This window comes from Panulirus ornatus, chromosome 4, assembly GCF_036320965.1.
Source record: "Panulirus ornatus isolate Po-2019 chromosome 4, ASM3632096v1, whole genome shotgun sequence".
NCBI lineage: Eukaryota > Metazoa > Arthropoda > Malacostraca > Decapoda > Palinuridae > Panulirus > Panulirus ornatus.
The window spans coordinates 60093619-60114379 of NC_092227.1; the positions used below are offsets into that span (position 1 = coordinate 60093619).

Sequence of the window (20761 nt, forward strand, 5' to 3'; positions counted from 1 at the left end):
CCACACAAGGGCGACCAGACCACGGCACTGATACATAATGGCCAAGAGGTGGGCTGTGTGTGTGTGTGTGTGTGTGTGTGTGTGTGTGTGTGTGTGTGTGTGTGTGTGTGTACCCGCTAACGTCTGTCAACGTATGTTATTCAATCAATTCATATCAATTATTATTTTTATTTATTTTCTATTATACTTTGTCGCTGTCTCCCGCGTTTGCGAGGTAGCGCAAGGAAACAGGCGAAAGAAATGGCCCAACCCCCCCCCCCCATACACATGTATATACATACGTCCACACACGCAAATATGCATATACATATACATATACATATCAATATCTATATGAATTCAGGTGATGATATGTCCCATCTTGATGTTCAATACACCCTTGCCATTACAGGCTTTTGACCTGACCGTTTCCGGCCAGGTCAGGTCAAAGGTCATCACAATACCTCGACGCTCCTTGCCTTCGACCTGACCCTCTCGCAGGGTGAAGTCAACTACCTCATCACTATACCCTGGCCTTCGACCTGACGTCGACCTTATAGGTCAGGTCAAAGTTCACGGTTGGGAAATAAGGATGAAAATTTCTGGGAAATAAGAATGGAAACAAAGAGAGAAAGAGCTGAAAACAGTATGTTGCTCTCTTATGGAGAGAAATTGAATCATATATCAGTATTTGAGTTGCGATTTCGGTGTCCGAGAGAGAGAGAGAGAGAGAGAGAGAGAGAGAGAGAGAGAGAGAGAGAGAGAGAGAGAGAGAGAGAGAGAACTATTGACCAGTCGGCTGAGTAACCTATTTAAAGACAAACTGTCGTAATCCTCCCCCAGGCCGTACTGTGCTGTGGAGTGCCTCCAGCAGTGGCATGACGCCCTTCGAGATCTCTCACGCGACACCGCTGACACGTAGAGCCAGGCGGCTCTCTCTCTCTCTCTCTCTCTCTCTCTCTCTCTCTCTCTCTCTCTCTCTCTCTCTCTCTCTCTCTCTCTCAAAAGTCAACCACAGGCTAGGATCAGCGTGGCCCATCGCCATTCTCTCGCCACGTCAGTTGCTCCTGCAATTACTACGTGGCCCTTGGCAACTCACGGGTAGGTCGCTCGGATTCCCTGCTTCCTTCCCAGTATCATTAACCTTTACGAATCTTTACCTCCCACCCCCCCAACAACCTCACGTCTTTCGCAACATGTACGTCCTCTCTCTCTCTCTCTCTCTCTCTCTCTCTCTCTCTCTCTCTCTCTCTCTCTCTCTCTCTCTCTTTCCCTCTCCGGATATCACTATAGTATTCCATTCTTCCTTTTTCTTTTTTTTACTTTATCTATGTAATCCGTTAAAATGCCTGGCTACATTGTGGTGCATCTGAAAGGGACCGAAGCCTTTGAAATCGGTTAGAATTAGTTAGAAATACAAGACTAACGACTACTTTCTGCCTTCGAATCATCACACGATGTTTTAAGCATGCGGGTCACCTCTCCACCCTTCTAAGCAAGAACACAACCACTGTGTCAGCGTGGAGCTCCTGCAACAATGAAACTCAGTAAAAAAAAACCATAATGGGATCGAAATATCGCCGGAGGCCAATGTCTAGCCCATAAGTCTTAACACGAAAGCATCTGAGAGTTGTACAGAATACCCCCTCACCAGGCGTGTAGTGGAATGGGATGACAGAGCACACCAAACCGGCCCTCAGATAGAGGCACATGGGTGTGTGTGTGTGTGTGGTCAGATGGATCTTTGGTAGTATGATATATATATATATATATATATATATATATATATATATATATATATATATATATATATATATATATATATATATATACGAACAAAGTGCATAGGAACGCGCACCGTCATAGGACATACAGACCTCCAACAGCCAGGATCGAACCCGGGACCACTGTGCAACAGGCGGGAATGCTACCGCTAAGCTACATAATATATACATATTATTCCTGGGACACTTGCTGAGTGAGATGGGTGGGTCAGAAGGATATTTTGTCACCTCCATGTTGTCGTATTCAGTAACTGACCCGGACCTAACACGACCATACACTCTCGAAAGCGACCTGATTATATCTGACAATGCTTTATGTACTCCAAACTCCTGTTGACCAAGCCTCGAAAAAAATCATGATTCATTTGCTGGTAAAAGTGAGGAATAATATATAAGTATAAACATTCAATGTAGAAAATATTCTTGAGTTCAAGGGGGACACACTGAACACCTGAAAGAGGTGTTTTACAATTCGTTCCCCTCCCCCCTTCATTGGTTATAAGTTTACGTTGGCGGCCTTAACAGACCCCTGGGCGCTAATAGAACTACAGCCCAAATTAATAACCCATCAACCTTGGTGGCCACTTGATATGGTTAAACGCTAGTGACTAATATTGACCTTGTCTAACTACAGATTTAGGAACCTGTAATATCATATGAAGGTTGAAAATATATATGTATAAAGATAATCAATGTATCAGAGTGGCAGCAAAAACTGGCAGTTAATCAACATTTTCATTAATACTGTAACGGTAATGGACCTGGGTGGCTAATTAGCGTCACCACTGGGATCTTTATCGTCATCCCAACACTTTCTATCTCGGCCACATAACCATGGTATTATGCCAGCCCACGATGGGGTCAACGCTGGTCATATGTATTGAAGAGAAGCGTATGACCTACGAGTATCTCTTAAGAGGTTTTGCCATGAGGCAGGGGCTCAGCGTGTAGCGCTCGCTGCCCGCGTGAACAGCCCGTTGCACCATACCATTGTTTTCCACACACACACACACACACACACACGTTGCATCAATGCCTGTCTTGGGGGCATACAGAACATACTTTTCGCCGTCTGTTTCGTCTTGTGTTACAGGTTTGCATGGTCACTCCCTACAGGTTCCTCATTTCACTGGGCGTACGCTGAAAACCACATCGTTCCTGCTGCGCCCCTGTGATATTTCTGTTGGGCGCCACGCTCATACATGTGACGGGATTCCTATACATGTGACGTCTCGGTTCAGATAGTGGTTGGGTGGCTCTCTGGTCCACTTCAGCGGGATTCCTGCATATCTGTTTCCGTTGTTTTATGCTGATGATGAAATCGTCAAATCCCAGACTGTTTCCTTTACTTCCCCTCCTTCGGCCGCCAGGTGAATATTTCCCTACCTAGTTCTCTTCTGTCTGGGTAAAGAGAGAGAAGCGAGGATGAGGAGAGCATGCAAGGGTCGTCATAAGAGACGGAGGAGGTTATCAAAGCTTTCCTCCAACTCCAGTACATTTACTCTCACATTTTTTTTTTCTTTCATCTATCACACAACAAGGCAACGCTTACGGTGGTCCGTGTGTGTGTGTGTGTGTGTGTGTGTGTGTGTGTGTGTGTGTGTGTGTGTGTGTTTCTCCTGGGTCTTTTCACTGACCTTCTAGAAGTCGAGGCACCGTGTCAAATCGACCACAGACACCGGCAAATACCACCTTAATCAACGTATCATTTTCTCTCTGGAAAATATTTACCCACACACACACACACACACACGTCCATCCCTGATGACACACACTGAAATTTATCAAATGGGTCACAGATTAATCCTGTAATGGCGTTCTAAATCATCCCTCACAATCCCATCATCAGTATCTTTGTTTACATCAGCTGATGCTCAGGCAACATCTTTGGTTCAACGCCGTGAACGGAAAATGAGACGTCTTGGACGGGGTGTTACAATGGCTCATTAGAATCCTCCGGAGAAGGCGCGAAGGTTGTAAGTTAAATAACCGAAGATTTGGTTAGTCTCGCTGTATCTATAGCAGAGTCCACACTGAAACTGTCCACTGGCGATACTCCACCTGTAACCCAGCTGAGGGTTACATAGAAAGCAACATATACACTGACTGTGGGAACGTCTGGCGCTAACAATAGCCTTCCGTGTGAGTAATCAGCTATCTATTCATCACAGGCTTTACGCTTTTCTAATGGAAATTTTATTACTATATCAATCACGATATTCTTACACTCCGCGCTGATGACCACACAGTATACTATAGATTAACCCAACCTGTTTTTGTGTCAGACTAACTAATAATAAACGGGTTATCTAAACCTTTCTCAAAGTTTATTGTAAACTAAAAAAAAAAGGGAAAGTTTTACTGAAACTATTAATTTGGCAACCTTCTGTACAACAATATGTTACGTCGTCTCTCATCTGCCTCGTTGTACAAGATACAGTAAATACATTGTAGTAAGAATGCTATAAACGGTGTAACGCCAATGTCTGTCCGATATCTTATGTGACATCTACAATAACACATTTATAATTATGATAATCAAGCACTTGGATTTAGCCTTCTGGGTCAGTTAACTGTAGGTTAATTATGTACTTGTGTTTAGCCTTCTGGGTCACTTAACTGTAGGTTAATTATGTACTTGTGTTTAGCCTTCTGGGTCAGTTAACTGTAGGTTAATTATGTACTTGTGTTTAGCCTTCTGGGTCAGTTAACTGTGGGTTAATTATGTACTTGTGTTTAGCCTTCTGGGTCAGTTAACTGTCTTTAATTACATTTACTATGTACTTATATTTAGCCTTCTGGGTCAGTTAATTGTCTTTATGTTAATTATGTACTTGTATTTAGCCTTCAGGTACAGTTAATTGTCTTTAGTCAGTTTACTTGATGTGAGAATATTTACCACACATCAAATTGCTCCACAGTTTCATCCTATTTCGTGATGTCTTGGAGGACCTAGGGTTGATGGTAATGATTAAACGATGCTTAACGATGGTAAGCACCAGTCGTCAGTGCACGAGGTAGATCCACAAAACTGGAGTTATAATGTTAGCATCACATGTTATAATGTTAGCATCACATGTTATAATGTTAGCATCACATGTTATAATGTTAGCATCACATGTTATAATGTTAGCATCACATGTTATAATGTTAGCATCACATGTTATAATGTTAGCATCACATGTTATAATGTTAGCATCACATGTTATCATGTTAGCATCACATGTTATCATGTTAGCATCACATGTTATCATGTTAGCATCACATGTTATAATGTTAGCATCACATGTTATAATGTTAGCATCACATGTTATAATGTTAGCATCACATGTTATCATGTTAGCATCACATGTTATAATGTTAGCATCACATGTTATCATGTTAGCATCACATGTTATCATGTTAGCCTCGCATGTAATGATGCCAGCATCTCGTGCGGCGATGTTGGCATTTCGTGATGTTAGATTAGCATCTCGTGTGGTGACGCCGGTGTTTAGTAAGGTGTGCCTTGTCGAATTTCGAAACGGACATCGTCAGACACCCTACCTTAAACACCCCTTCCTCCTCCCCCATTCCCCTCAAAATTTATGGTAAGGATGGCTCGGCTTTCATTAGGCTCCAGTGAACCATGAGAGGAGCGTGTAGAAGTGCTATATACAAGCCCATTCTTACCCGTAGAGACCACATTAAGTCCCCCTCACGAAACGTACACAATAGCCAGGTGGAGTTGGCTTGTTGCTGCTGCTGCCTGGCCGGGATGGCTGGCGTACTACTCCGCCGCTCGCTAACAACAAAACAAGCTTGGCTGTGGCGTACAGGGGGGGAAAAAAAAAAAATACCTTACCCTTATGTTTCATTCCATCTTGGCAGATCTATGCTGGAACTCTGCCAGCGAGTCTCATCAGACAATCAAGACTTATACTCACGATATATTACCGTCCCTACCACACACACACACACACACACACACACACACACACACACACACACACACACACACACACACACAAACACACACACACACTCTCTCTCGCTTTACCTCACCTCTGTAATCGGCCCCTCCCTATGTCGCAAGTGTGAGACACACAATTATCTTTCTACACTATATGGCACAGACGCAAGGGAAGTCTAGGCCGCTGTAAATTACGGACGGAGCGCAATGATCGACTGCCGGCGTTGCCAGCTATCTGAAGAATACAATCATTTTATGTGGTTAAAGATGAAACATGATGCCAGGGTTTGGATCTCAGATGGCAGGGGCAAAGACACACACACACACACACACACACACACACACACACACACACACACACGGGACAAAACAAACGAGATGAATATAAAAACTGACGAGATAATAATGACAAATTATAGGTTGTCTCTTCGCTACTACAATCTCTACTTGCTGCTGATGGCGAAGATACTTACTGTGCCCATATCTGAGGAGCAATCTGTCCCTCGTAAGCATGTGTGACCTCTCGTCAAGGACGTCTTTCACCCACCCAAAACCCCTTTCCCTCCTCGCGTTCCTCATATTAGGGGAGTTATAGCAGGGCAAAACACAGGAACACCTTGCCTAATACCCGCATGGCTTTCCTGACAACACAGCAAGTGCATTAAATAGTGCCAATCACAGATTAAAAATGATAAGGGGTCGTAAAATACAACAGACTAAAATATCGCGGAAGTACGCAGCAACTCCATACGCTATCGCCAAAAACAGAGGCTGTTAAGACTAGCGACCGTTGGCAACCTAACCCTTCAAAACGGCACGTATATAAAGGCTCTCGTCCTCTGACAGTGACTTTAATCCCTCAGCTCAACATGAAGTTAACGGTAAGCCTCACATTTCCAAAAGTGTATTTCATCTGGTTCGTTTAACTGTTATCTTTCGCATGAAAATCTCTTTACCGTTAACAGGTATGTATATACGAACCAAGTGCATATGAACGCGCACCTTCATATATATATATATATATATATATATATATATATATATATATATATTTATATATTATATATATATATATATATATATATATATATATATATATATATATATATATATATATATATATACATATATTATATATATATATATATATATATATATATATATATATATATATACATACATATATTTATATATATATATATATATATATATATATATATATATATATATATATATATATATATATATTTGTATCGAGGCGAGGCTCCGTGTCTTGAAGTGCCCAGTGCAGTGCCTTTTTTTTTCAACATAATCTTTTGGACACATCCTTGTAACGATGAGAGACGGGGGCACAACACGGCGACTCATCATCGGTCAATATCAGTGTAATGAGTCGGGTAATGAGCCGGTGGTCCGTCCCTCCCCCGGTCCGTCACGTCTCGCCTGCAGGAGTCTTGCCGCCCACCACACGATCAAGCGACGGATTCGCCCGTTGACACACGTGATCACTCGCCACCTTCAGTCGCCTCTATATCTCCAGCTATGGAGAGAGAGAGAGAGAGAGAGAGAGAGAGAGAGAGAGAGAGAGAGAGAGAGAGAGAGAGAGAGAGAGAGAAATTTGCAGAGAATAATTCTTTATATTTTTTTTTGGCGATGCGCTTCAGTCTCTCGATCATCATCACCCTGACTCCACAGGGCAGGACTACTTTACATTCATCTTTTACTTTCAATCGTGTATCATACAGCCCAGCCGACGACGAACACGTCACAGAGTCTTCATAGCACCAACCCAAAGGACTAGGGATTTACTTCTGCGTTTAAGCCAAACATTGCCTTAAAGAGACGAGTTTCGATAGATACATGTTTTCTCATCATGGCAAAGACTTCCAAGGATTCTCACGATATTTCACGAGTTTGTTGCACTTCAGTGTATCGTGTCGTAACAATGTGTAACGTAGTCCTGATGTCTGAGGATCTCTCCTCTATGTATCCCTCACGAATGTTTTTATCATAAGACACAACTGTTTAGGTTTGCAATTTGTGTCATCGTTTTTATCTTGTCTCTTCTCAGTGTCTATTCTCAAGGATAACAATTCTGGGCGTGATCAAGTATATTCCTGTGAGTCCACGGGGAAAATGAAACACGTTAAGTTCGTTCCCAAGTGCACTTTCGTGTAATAATCACATCAGGGGAGACACAAGAGAGAAATATAACAGTAAGTTGATATACAACGAAGAGACGTAGCTAGAACTCCATGTTTACCAAATGGCGTCCTATCTACGTCTCTTCGTTGTATATCAACTGACTGTTAAATTTCTCTCTTGTGTCTCCCCTGATGATGTGATTATTACACGAAAGTGCACTTGGGAACTTGTGTTTCATCTTCCCCGTGCACATGATCATAGGAATATACTTGATCACGCCCAAAATTGTGATCTTTTCCATTATATACATATATATATATATATATATATATATATATATATATATATATATATATATATATATATATATATATATAGTGCATAATGACCTATTTCTACTGCATAGGAAGGGAGTTTTACACATATGCGTGTGTGTGTGTGTGTGTGTGTGTGTGTGTGTGTGTGTGTGTGTGTGTGTGTAAACGCGCCCGTATGTACGTGCATCTCCTTCTAATGATATACCACCGGTTGTGTGATATTCCTGACGTGCAGAGGTATGACCATACCCGGGCTCATCATCAGTGTACAGGAAGACTGAAATAGCCTTCGCGCATCCTGTCTGCCTCTCCGTGGCAGCCCTTGCGACCACAGTCTCCTGTCTTCCTCCTCGCGGCAGACTTCGTTAACTAACCACAACGAGGATCGGCTGAGGCGTCGGGAGTGTGTCTTGGGACGGACGCCAGACCACAAACAAGGGGTTGTACATTGAGGTTCCCGAACGCCAACCTCGTATTCTTAGAATGAGACGTTTTCTTTTTCTATTTCACTACTTTATATATATATATATATATATATATATATATATATATATATATATATATATATATATATACATTGCAAGAGGTCACAGCTACGTCTCTCCCCTGTATATCAACTGACTGTTCTACGTCTTCTATCTCATTCTTGTGTCTCCCCTGACGATGTGATCAATACACGAAAGTGCACTTGGGAACGTATCGTGCTTCATTTTCCCGTTTTTTTTTTTTCCACACACACACACACACACACACACACACACACGAAGCTTTTGCAGCTTCATGGCTGCGCTACACTAAGTAGCAAGGACGAGGTGGACTTTATTTTTCTTTCCTAGACAACAGTAGTCTGACGAGACTATGCTCTGCTTCGTCGACTGATCATGATAAACCTTCACTGAAGGTGGCTTTTCACACGCCGAATAACCTCCACCAGCAGAGTGGAGGAGTCTGGTAACACATACCCCTACGTTCTAATAACCATGCCATTTGGCAAAAATCTCGTCGTTAGCAGTAGTTAGTAAGTATTCTCTCTCTCTCTCTCTCTCTCTCTCTCTCTCTCTCTCTCTCTCTCTCTCTCTCTCTCTCTCTCTCTCACCCAACTGCGGTACCCGACTCCAAAAGCGGTGGAGCAATGGCATCATTTGCATAGAAACACTCTCGAGCAGTCATGTATAACGTACCGTGACCTTAGTGTGTTACCTCACTGGCAGGTCCCACACACTACTCCTGATATACTTATATACATATAATATCCTCCAACAGCCAGGCCTGATGGGATTTGACTGGTCTAAACCCCGTTGCTCATGGATGTGAGACGAAAGGGCATTCCGTTACTTGTAATCGAATAGTCATTTCCCTATTAGTGGCGATCATAGCCGAGTGTTTAGCGTTCCCGAACCACACAAAAGGTTCTGGGTTGGAGTCTTGGCTGTTGGAGGGTATTATGTACGCTTATATATATATATATATATATATATATATATATATATATATATATATATATATATATATATATATATATATATATATACTCATTTATGTTAAACCTATGGAAACCATCGTTTGAGAAAAAATCGCGAAAAACATTGTCATCTTTATGGCTTCCTATAGTAATCGTTCAAGTCTAAAATATCTGTGACTTCTATTATGATACGGTCAATACGTGTAACGAGAGTCGAGCGGTTGATGATGATACGTGATCAGATTGCCAGGAGGCACTGGATAAACTCCCTCGCCAGAGATACACAAGCAAAATTCAAGTCACCCGGGGGCAGCCTGTGTCGGAATTCCACAGCTGGGGGAGTGTTGACTGAGTGGCGATAAACCACGGTCAGCGGTCAAGCCACAGAACGATTAGCTATAACACACAGTGGGTCGCAGGGAAGAGTCTTAGCATAGGCTGTACTGGTAACACTGATACTGGGGCTATACTGTCAGGCATCGAAATTCGCAGACAACGCCAAACGAGGAAGTAAGACGACGACAAGACGCTTGTGCTTGAACGTGTACTGCTGCGAGCTGACTTCGAAAGACTTCGATTCAAAAGCGACAAAGGAATTCTGATACGGAGAGGTGTAAAGTTTCATACACTGGCGTGAGAAACGAAAAGAGACACTTTAGTGTGAATTCTGGCGAGCTTCATGAAGTGAATGAGGAAGATAAGACCTAGAGGCAAGGGAAGAGTCCACTGAGGTGTTGTGAAAGCCAAGAAAAAAGAAAACAAAATTCTAAGCCTTGTAGGAATGGCATTCCCTCTTCACAACTCAGTGGTGCATCCCCACCTTCACTATCATGCTCAGCTTTGGTCAAGTTACTTCAGAAAAAAAAAAAAAAGGAAAGCAGACGTAGAAGAAATAGTGTATATCAGTAAACCACGAAGGTGATCCTCCCGAACTAAGAGAGCCACATCTCGACTCTGAACGCAATACTCAGAGGCGACCTGATACAGGCCTTTAAAATCATCAAGGCTTCGACCCAAGAAGCCACCTCGAGCTTGAAAACATACTTAGCTTAGAAAATAGCTTCAGAGATGACCTGATGTAGGCTTTCCAAATGATCAAGCATTCGACCGTCTTGATGCAAAGAGACGTAAAACATCAAAAATGACTGTCAGTATAATTCTTCAGTAATGATGGATTCAAACTCGTAGGTAAACGAAATGTCTATACTAATCTATCATTCCATCTATCTGTCAATCTATCCATCTATCATTCTAAGTATCTATCTATCTATCTATCTACTCATGAATATATAGATATATATCAGCTGACTGTCATATTTCTCTCTTGTGTCTCCCTTGATGATGTGATTATTACACGAAAGTGCACTTGGGAACTTATCGTGTTTCATTTTCCCTGTGGACTCTTAGGAATATCTCTCTCTCTCTCTCTCTCTCTCTCTCTCTCTCTCTCTCTCTCTCTCTCTCTCTATATATATATATATATATATATATATATATATATATATATATATATATATATATATATATATATATATATTTCCTTTTCGAGTTTTTGGCAAAGGTCCAACACAATCAATTACGATTTTACTAAAACTCATGCCAAAAGCTGGAACAGGTTTTAGTGGAGCTGAGAAAATAAGCTGATTGGGTTTTCCTACTTTCTGACAAGTTGGACGACTTTTACAAAATTCAGCAACATCTTTCTCAGTACCAGGCCGATAGAAATATGCGTCAGTAGCCTCCTTAACAGTTTCCCTTATTCCTAAATGTCCAGATAAACTAGAATCATGGGTTAAAGTAATGATATTATCCCTATACACACGAGGAACTTCAAAGTTGTTTTTTTTCATCTACTGATCTGACGTTGGAACACTTGTAGGTCTCCACTTGATCATTAACGCACCACTATGAGTATAGAATCCAAAAGACGCATCATCCAACTGGCCATTTCTCTTTGCTTCATTCCAACCTTCCTTCAAACTACTATCTCCCAACTGAAACTTTATCAACTCATATCTATCAACTTTGAAATCTGGAAGTTAATCCACTTTTGACTTCACTCTGTCACCTAACTTGACATCACATCTCTCCTCAAATAGTTCACCTAGCCCTATATACCATCAACATCTCTAACCTTAGCCATAGCTCTAGTAACAACACAAGCAGGATATACATCAGTATTTTTCACACTGCAATATTCATAACATACATAATGTAAGCCTGACAGGCACGTATTAATACGCCTGTCAGGATCTCACTTTACATCACCGGAACATTCCGTTCTATCAGTTTCACGAACAGAGACATCAACATTTGTTTCAGGGACCAACAAATCAAAAGAATTAGGTTCAACAAGGTCAAGGGGATTGTCAATCATTTTTTGGCTCTGCAACTACTCTGTCTCCAGCCAAAGCTTTTCCTAACAACATGTCCACTACATGGACAGGATGGTCATCATCACTCATACGAACTTCACCATTAACACATCGTCTCAAGATTAATATTTTGCTACGTAATGATCAGTCCTGCTCCTTACCCTCTAACATTAACCTCCTCACTAGAGTAGTACTCTACCGTCCACTCAAGCAATTTCATAAGTACTGGGCTCTGGTTATCTCCGGTGTGCCAGAGGATCATAATTTCCCCCTCAGGAGCCTCTTCGGTGATAGTTCCCCTTCAGTCAAAAATGGTTTAAAACTAACCACACACCTTTTGACTTCACTGTCCCTGGTAACTCTTACCTCACTATGGATATTCCCGAGGCTGCTTCCCAAGCAACAGTTAACCCAGCTGACTGATTATGAGGTGCTTTCACACTGAAATTTCACATGACCTGTTTCCCCACATCTCACTGCTGGCCTCTCCCGCCGACCGTCAGGGTCATGTAGTGACATTTGTTCGTGGTTGACCTTCCACATTATGACCCACATTTTTGCTTATAATAATGATTTGAACCTTGCTGTTTTGAACCCTTTACTTGGTTTGGTTGACCTTTGTTACTGGATTGATAACTAAATTGTTTTTATCGACTCTGTTTGTTTGATGTCTCTTCCCTGTACATTTCATATGCGATTGCCAGTTGACCTGCTAAACGTGCAGCCTCTTAAAAGATCCTTAACTTTGTCCATATATTGACTTCATATTCAATATCAAGATGTAATAATTCCTTTAAAATGCTCTCGCAAAATCATTTGCCTCAAGCCTTCCATGGTATGGGCATCTGCAGATCTGCACGCACCACTTGTCGAATTTCCTTTCACATATCTCGCTAATTCTAAATGAGTCTGCTCAGTTTATTTCCTCAGACCTCTAAACCTTCTAATGTAGGCTTCTGGACTCAACTGAATACTTTTTAACACGGCCTCTTTGACTACTATACAATCAACACAAATCTGTTACACTTAAACATGCATATGCCCCTCTTGCTTACCATCTGAATTTAGTAAGCACAAGAACTGCCCAGTCACTCTTATCCAACTTTTCAAAGTAGCCATTCTCTCAAACTGATCAAAGAAATCTGCCTCCTCCTCTATAAACTCTGGCAAATGGTTCACTCTGGTATCCACATTATTACTGGCTTGCCTGAAACCCATCTGTGCAACAGCCTCTATCTTTCTCAACCTAACCTCTTTATCTGCATCTTAAATTCAAATTCTACTCTCATCCTCACGTTCACTCGTGCCAATCTCGGCCTCAAACTTGTTCACATTATTTTCTGTCATAATTGACAACAGGTATTTTGCGCACAACACAATAAATGACCTGACCTGAACCTATCCACACAAGTACAGTAGTTAACACTATAATGGCACAATCTAACTCCCTCACAGGCCCCCACATGTCATGATCCCAACCGCCTTCCTCTACGGTGGGTCTCGCCCCTTAACACATTAGCCCAGGCTTACGTCCTGAGATGACTGATTCGGTTGATACACTAGGCTACGTAGACGTGGCTACCTCTAGCTAGAAGTCGAGAGTGACGTCTCTAACCACCAAACCCAAATTCGTATCACATTTCAATAATAAACTGATTACGATCACTAATACACTTATAAAAAGAAGAGCAAAATATATTACAAGAAGTAATAAAACATTATGAACAGAACACAAGATGGGACGCCATGAATGACTTAGTAGCCAACGAAACATTTATAATCAAATCAGAAATTTACATCTGCTCATAGGTACTGCTCCCTTTCCTTCAATGAATAATGCTTAGACCCTTATTTTTCCATTTGACAATTGATCACGGACACATGACAACATCAAGAGTGAATATAACCTGATTAGCTGCTTCAATCTAGAACGCCAAACCTCCGAGTTTCAGTGCAATAAAAGGCTTACTGCTACATATAGGTCATCATGGAACAGACAGATGGTATATGCCTCTCACGTATGGGCACCGCATCAACTACGGGAACCCAAAGATATGACTGAGATGGTCCGGCCAGTTACGGGCGACCCCGATGGCTCCGGAGCGAAGAATGTCACTTCTTTATGAAGCAGATACCTCCAAGACTTAGTGTCTAACAAGACCTCACAGTGCTCACCATACAATTAAAACAGTCACCAGTTCTTATTACATCATGCTCTAGGGCGCCCTTCGGTCTATGGTGTCAACAGATCATATCGTTTTCGATTTACTTTTGTTTTCTCTTTCATACTTGTTCGCCAAGATGCGCCACTAACAGACGAAGAAAGACTTCAATCGGTCACATTCTATATAAGCTGTCTGTATGAGGCTATTTTCTTGGGATACTGTTACCATAATTACTTACGTTTTGGCTGGTGAAGTAAGTTTAGACTGTAATAACAGAAGTGAATCGTCTAGTTCCTGGAGACTTGGCTTATGATAACGTGTTGACTCTAGTAGACCTGAGGATATTACTGACATGCAGCCAATATAAAGTGAGCGCGGTCTCGTGCAGTGAGTGCGGTATGTGAAATTTATGCCCTGTGCAGTGAAAGCGGCCTCATGCAGTGAATGTAACCTTGAGAAGTGAGTCTCCGGCCTCGTGTACTGAGTGTGGTCTCGTACAGAGAGTGATGCTCCCCCTTTAGTGACTGTGGCCTCGTGTGATGGGAACGACAACGTCTAGTGACATAGTACTCCTCTCGCATCCAACAACGAGGGTGAAGGTTTTGAGGCTCTGTAGTAAAGCATGGAAGCTAATTTGGAGTGAAGTGCAATTCAACTCGTCTGTGAATTTCATATTTTCATTATAATGAATTGTCTACGTGCATACCACCACTCCACCACTATATTATCATGAAAAACGAAATTACTACCAGTCTGTACGACTCTCTTGATTATAAATCAGTTACTCAGTCTCACAAAACACATAAAGATGATCAAGCAGAGATTAATCGTCCAGTTGGACACACCCTGGCACATAATGCTTCCACCTGATCTCGTATTAGGCAGTGATTACGAAAATCACTAAAACATTTAAGCTGACCTTAATACTGGCAGTGAGAACATCTAGTCGGATGATTATCAGTGATGTGATCTTAATGCACAATGTGCCTCATGTAATGGTCTCCTTCAACAAGGTTTAAGTAAGATTTAATGGCGCCGCCGAGATCAAGAGACGTGGCAACACGTAATCGTTATCAGATAAACTGCACTATGCTGTATTCCCTAACGCTGACGTGGAATCTGGGTTTCCATCCGAACCTACATTGCACAAGGAGAAACATGGACACACTGACACGTACACAGACCTGCTACAATCATGGAGGAGGTGGGGAAAAAAAAAAGAAGTCCGTGCTTTTGAGCCTGTTATAACATGGTGCTACTGCACACCTTTCCCCAGCGTTAGTGCATTTGGTGACCTCTGGTATTTTATCAGCATTGAAAACTCTCAGTGCTTCCGCTCACATCTGGTCCTCCGGTCATCATCTTCCCTGTGTCTAGTCTCGCGTCTTTGGTCCTCTGGTCATCATCTTCCATGCGTCTCTCTTCTTCTGTTCACTTTCCCTGCGCTATCCACTCTGCAACCCGAGCCCTCCCTCCCTGCCTATCCACACCACCTGCAAGTCCCAGTGCTTAATCATGGGTTTCGCTGACCTGCCGGTCCAGCAAGTGATGCTACGAGGTCCATAATAAGCATCTCCGCAGCACAGTGTGGGACGCCCTCTTCACCATACCTAATCAGCTGGCATCCGGGGCCCACACACCAAGACCCGCCCCCCGGCAAGTCGTTTCACGCGTATTTCGTTAACATTCGTTCATTTTCATCCTCGCCTGAGCCTTTCTATCTCATGATGAAGGCTCCAGTCACGGTCAAAAGTCTACAGGAAGGCCGGGACCTAACTGAAATATGAAGACAATTATGAGACGGAAAAAGGAAAGACAAGGGAAAGTATTTACGAATTTTGAGGTGTAAATCCTGTAATCTAAATGTGCTGGGCCATAGTTATCGGGAAAGACATGAGAAGGTAGAGAGTTCCAGAGCTTCGACGTGTAGGGAAAGAAGCAGGTTCCAAAACGGCCAACCCTTGAGTTGCTGATGGCTACATAATAATTACGTGACGCAGCAGCTTGCAGATTACTGCGTGGTCTAGGTAGTGGTGGAGACACACAAGGAGTCAGCTCTCGGGAGCAAGAACCTTATATAAGAGGGAACGTGAACCAACAATGCGGCGTAGGGAAAGGGGGTCAAGTATGGAAGTTAGCCTGGGAGAGTTTATATGGCAGACGGCTTTCTGCTCAACTCTGTCAAGTAAGGATACAGAGCTAGAACCACCCCAGATTCATATGAAGGCAGTACTCCATACAAGGACCGATCAATCCCTTGTATGAACGGATCAACTGTTCAGAAGAGATAAAGTTTCGGCATCTAAACTGTCTAGTCTTACTTCTTTTCTTCTCACCTCCACGAGTCCATATTTACTCAGCTTCTACATCAGTCCTCTTCATTTTTTGCTGCTTCTTGCTTAACCCTGAAGCCTTTTCACTGCTCCTCCCAGGCTGGTTTTGTCTGCATTCCTTTTTCCTCTTTCATATCTAGTCTTGTTTCTCCACCTTCCTTTCTTAGTCCATCTTCTATCTGTTTTTCTATCGTTTCTCGGCGCTGCTTCTAACCAGTGCCTCTTCGTTTTAATGTTTTTCTTTCATTATCTTCTTTTCCTTCCTTATCCTTGCTTCTGTTCACTTCTCTGCTTGAGATCCCTTACTTCCATATACTACTATTGTACGCTCAACTCTCTCTCTCTCTCTCTCTCTCTCTCTCTGCTTCATACGACAGCTTTATGTGGCGGTCTAGCATAAGGTAGCCAATGTATATGGTGGCTGGCTGGCAAGCCCGTGGGGGCCCGCGGGGTCTTCTTAAAAGGTATCCCGACTTGAAAAGAGCTCTGGCCTCCACCATCATTACCCCGCTGGACTGACAAAGACAAGGGAGAAGGGGGAGGTTTCCTTCCCTTCCCTCAATCAAGGTAGGCTGGTCGCGGCGGCGTTCGGCCTCGGTGTGTTGTTGTCTGCGTTTATCACAGGAGGAGAACATTGCTGGAGGGCACCCAGTGTTATGGTGATTCTCGACGTGCTCGGGAACATCCCCCTTCATCCCTCTGCGTCGGTAACTCGTGGTGGTTTAAGACTGCATACGGGTACCAGGAAAGCGCGTCCCTCCCGCACGAGACGAGGCGATAATTCCAGCTTTTGATACAAGCGAGTCAGCGAGCGTTGATTTTTCATGGTCCACAATGGGGCAATCACGGACATATTCCGAGGTTCTTTATTCTTGTCCATCAACGCACGGATCTCTTCCACGGGTGAAGTTCACCATCTTGGATGCTGGCTGGTGAAGTTCGTACCGAGCGAGCGATCACTCAATTACTCTCCAGAATGAATGAAACCCAACGAAGTGGAGTTCCGCTGTGTCCAGCACGTACGATGTTGATCATGACGCAGCGACAGACAGAGGAAAATTCACCGATGTAAATCGTGTTTCAGTAGTACGTAAAGGTTGAGTCACTTCTACGTACATACCGCAAGAACGGCGACGATATATATGGATGCGCTGATAGATATTCCTTCGAGTAAACACATGAGTTACAGTGAGTGATACTCTTTGTTTCTGGTTCAGGTGGGAGCCATGGGCAAGACATCCATCCCCTTCTGATAGCTACATTAGTTACGCGCGCGAACAACGCCACAGGAGGGGAGACGAGGCTACCTCGCTGGTTTGTGATTTTTATTGTGGAATGCCTCCGCGTTGAGAGAGAGAGAGAGAGAGAGAGAGAGAGAGAGAGAGAGAGAGAGAGAGAGAGAGAGAGAGAGAGAGAGAGAGAGAGCCTAATTAGTGTGTCAATACATGGTCATACAATCAAATTGGTTGTGTCCAGGAAGACTTCGCCCGAGCGCTCAATTAGTTTCTTATTTCTCATTTAAGCACAAAACGGTCGTTGGTGTCTCATCAACTCTCGCCTTTTAGGTTATCATCTCCATGAAAAGATATTCGTTAAGCATAAAGTAAAAATTTTTCTATCAAGCGCAAGAAAAAAAATATCTAAACTGTTTTTGTCATTCATATAACGATATTCGCAAAGCACAAAAAAAAAAATTTCGTGGCAAGCAACGATATTCGTCAGACAAAAAAATATTATATATATATATATATATATATATATATATATATATATATATATATATATATATATATTTTTTTTTTTTTTTTTCTTTCATACTATTCGCCATTTCCCGCATTAGCGAGGTAGCGTTAAGAACAGAGGACTTGGCCTTTGAGGGAATATCCTCATCTGGCCCCCTTCTCTGTTCCCTCTTTGGAAAACTAAAAAAAAAAACGAGAGGGGAGGATTTCCAGCCACCCGCTCCCTTCCCTTTTAGTCGCCTTCTACGACACGCAGGGAATACGTGGGAAGTACTCTTTCTCCCCTATCCCCAGGGATATATATATATATATATATATATATATATATATATATATAACGAATGTGGCCTTTGTTGTTTTTTCCTAGCGCTACCTCGCACACATGAGGGGGGAGGGGGATGTTATTCCATGTGTGGCGAGGTGGCGATGGGAATGACTAAAGGCAGTGTGAATTGTGTGCATGTGTATATATATATATATATATATATATATATATATATATATATATATATATATATATATATATATATGTGTGTGTCTTGTGTGTATATATATGTGTACATTGAGATGTATGGGTATGTATACATGCGTGTGTGGGACTACCATCCCCATACACATGTATATACATGTGTATGGGGGTGGGATGGGCCATTTCTTTCGTCTGTTTCCTTGCGCTACCTAGCAAACGCGGGAGACAGCGACAAAGCAAAACAAAATAATATAAATATATATATATATATTCGTCATTCATGCAACAATATTCAACTACCACACACAAAAAGTTTACTCTTTTTTTTCTTCAAATATCTTCACATGTAACATCACATCACTACCATCACTCCTCCTAACCTTTGCCAACCACATTCCAGGTGGCGCTGTGCGTGGTGGTCGTGACGGCCCTGGCTGCAGGTGCCCCTAGCGGTCCTGTGAAGCGTCAGACTTACACATCCCGAGGCCCTACCTCAGCCTCTGCTCCCGCCCCAGCCTCCTCCTCCTCCTCATCATCATCATCCGCTTCCTCTGCCAGCAGGAGATCATCCAGTCCCAACTACTTTTTCGGATCGCGATCGTCTCCCAGCACAGCTTCGCCTGTCCCTCGGAATCCTTTCTTGGCCTCGAGAGCCAGTAGCAGCGATGGCGACGGGCCCAAGACGTACTACATCACCAGCCGTGACACCATCAAGCTAGTGTCGGGTTTCTTACCCATCCTGATGGATTCCCTAACGAAGGACACCAATAACACGGCGGCGGAGACGATGCGGGACATCACGCTCTCCTTCCTTCCCTTAGCGAGAAACGTCGTTGAGGGCAGGTCCAGGTCTCTCAACGGCGACGAAGAAGCGCAGCTGGAGGCTGCCGAGGAGTTTGTTCCCTCACTGATGAATGCCGTCGTGGATTACGTGGACGCATTCGACGTGGACGATACGGCTCCCCTCAATGAAACCCTGGCCGACTTCCCACAGTTTGAGCTCGATGACCCGACCTCCATTCTTGACAACCTCCCAAGAATCGTAATCCGAGATTGATGCATGTTCACCTTCCGTTACCAGTACGATGTATACCTTCAGGATTTATTTATCTATTTATTTCACCCAAGACCAAGACCAATTTCTATGAAAACAGTCCTGGTGTTACCAGAGATCCTTCTAAAGGTTACCTGCAAACCAAGGCTGCGCTACTCTTGTGGCAGGGTAGTGTAGACTTCTTTGGCGTGAGAAGGTCTTTGAAGATACAACCGCGCCAAAGGTGATTTTTCACACGCGGTGTAAACCTCCTGCAGGTGGATCACATTAACACCTGCCTTCACGGTAATGACTCAACTGTAATGATTCCTTGCCTCTGTAACAAGCTGGGGTTAGCCCAGGGGGGATTCTTCTACAGCAACACATTGCATCAGTAGAATAAAGTATTTATTGCATTACGTTCTCATCCTGTATCCTTGTCACATCACAGGTGAAAGCGTGACACACACACACAGACAGTTGGGCACTGGTCACACAAGTGTCAATGAACAAGTGACAAATGAGCTACACCCTTTAATGTGTCACTGTTGTTCCTAGTCAAGTGGGAACTGGCTCAAGTTCTAACTGACAGGCGTTCAAAAGAAAGACATTTTAACGTGAATGTATTGAGAGGGGCAGCTGGTGAGACGAGTGATCATAACATGGTGGAGGTGAGGGTGAAGATCTCTGCAGGGGCTTTTGGAGAAGAGGAAATGATATGGGTGAAAAGAGGGTGATGAGAGTAAGGGACCTTGGGAAAGAGGTTTGTTTCAAGTGATACCAGAAGGAAATGAGTGTCGAGTGGCAAAATGTGAGAATATATGAAACTAGGGGAGTGGTTGAGGAATGGGAGGCAGTACGGACATGTGCGAGAGCAGTGTGTTGCATGCAGAAGGTGGGAGGTGGGCAGATGAGAGAGGATAGCGAGTGTTGGGACGACGGTTAAGCTGCCAGCAAAAAATCTAAAAAATAAATAAAAGTCTGTGGTCGTTACTTATAGCAAGG

At 43.0% G+C, this 20761-nt stretch overlaps 2 protein-coding genes across 8 annotated transcripts in view; one reads left to right on the forward strand and one right to left on the reverse strand.

Moving 5' to 3' along the window:
• Nucleotides 1-20761, reverse strand: part of LOC139766508 (uncharacterized) — a 1237960-nt gene that overhangs the window by 477204 nt on the left and 739995 nt on the right. The gene's annotated exons all lie outside the window — the stretch shown is intronic.
• Nucleotides 6545-20181, forward strand: LOC139764531 (uncharacterized). Its single transcript, XM_071691218.1, has 2 exons — nucleotides 6545-6596; nucleotides 19124-20181. Exons 1-2 carry the CDS (start codon nucleotides 6585-6587, stop codon nucleotides 19778-19780), a joined length of 669 nt encoding a protein of 222 aa, XP_071547319.1. The 5' UTR covers nucleotides 6545-6584; the 3' UTR covers nucleotides 19781-20181.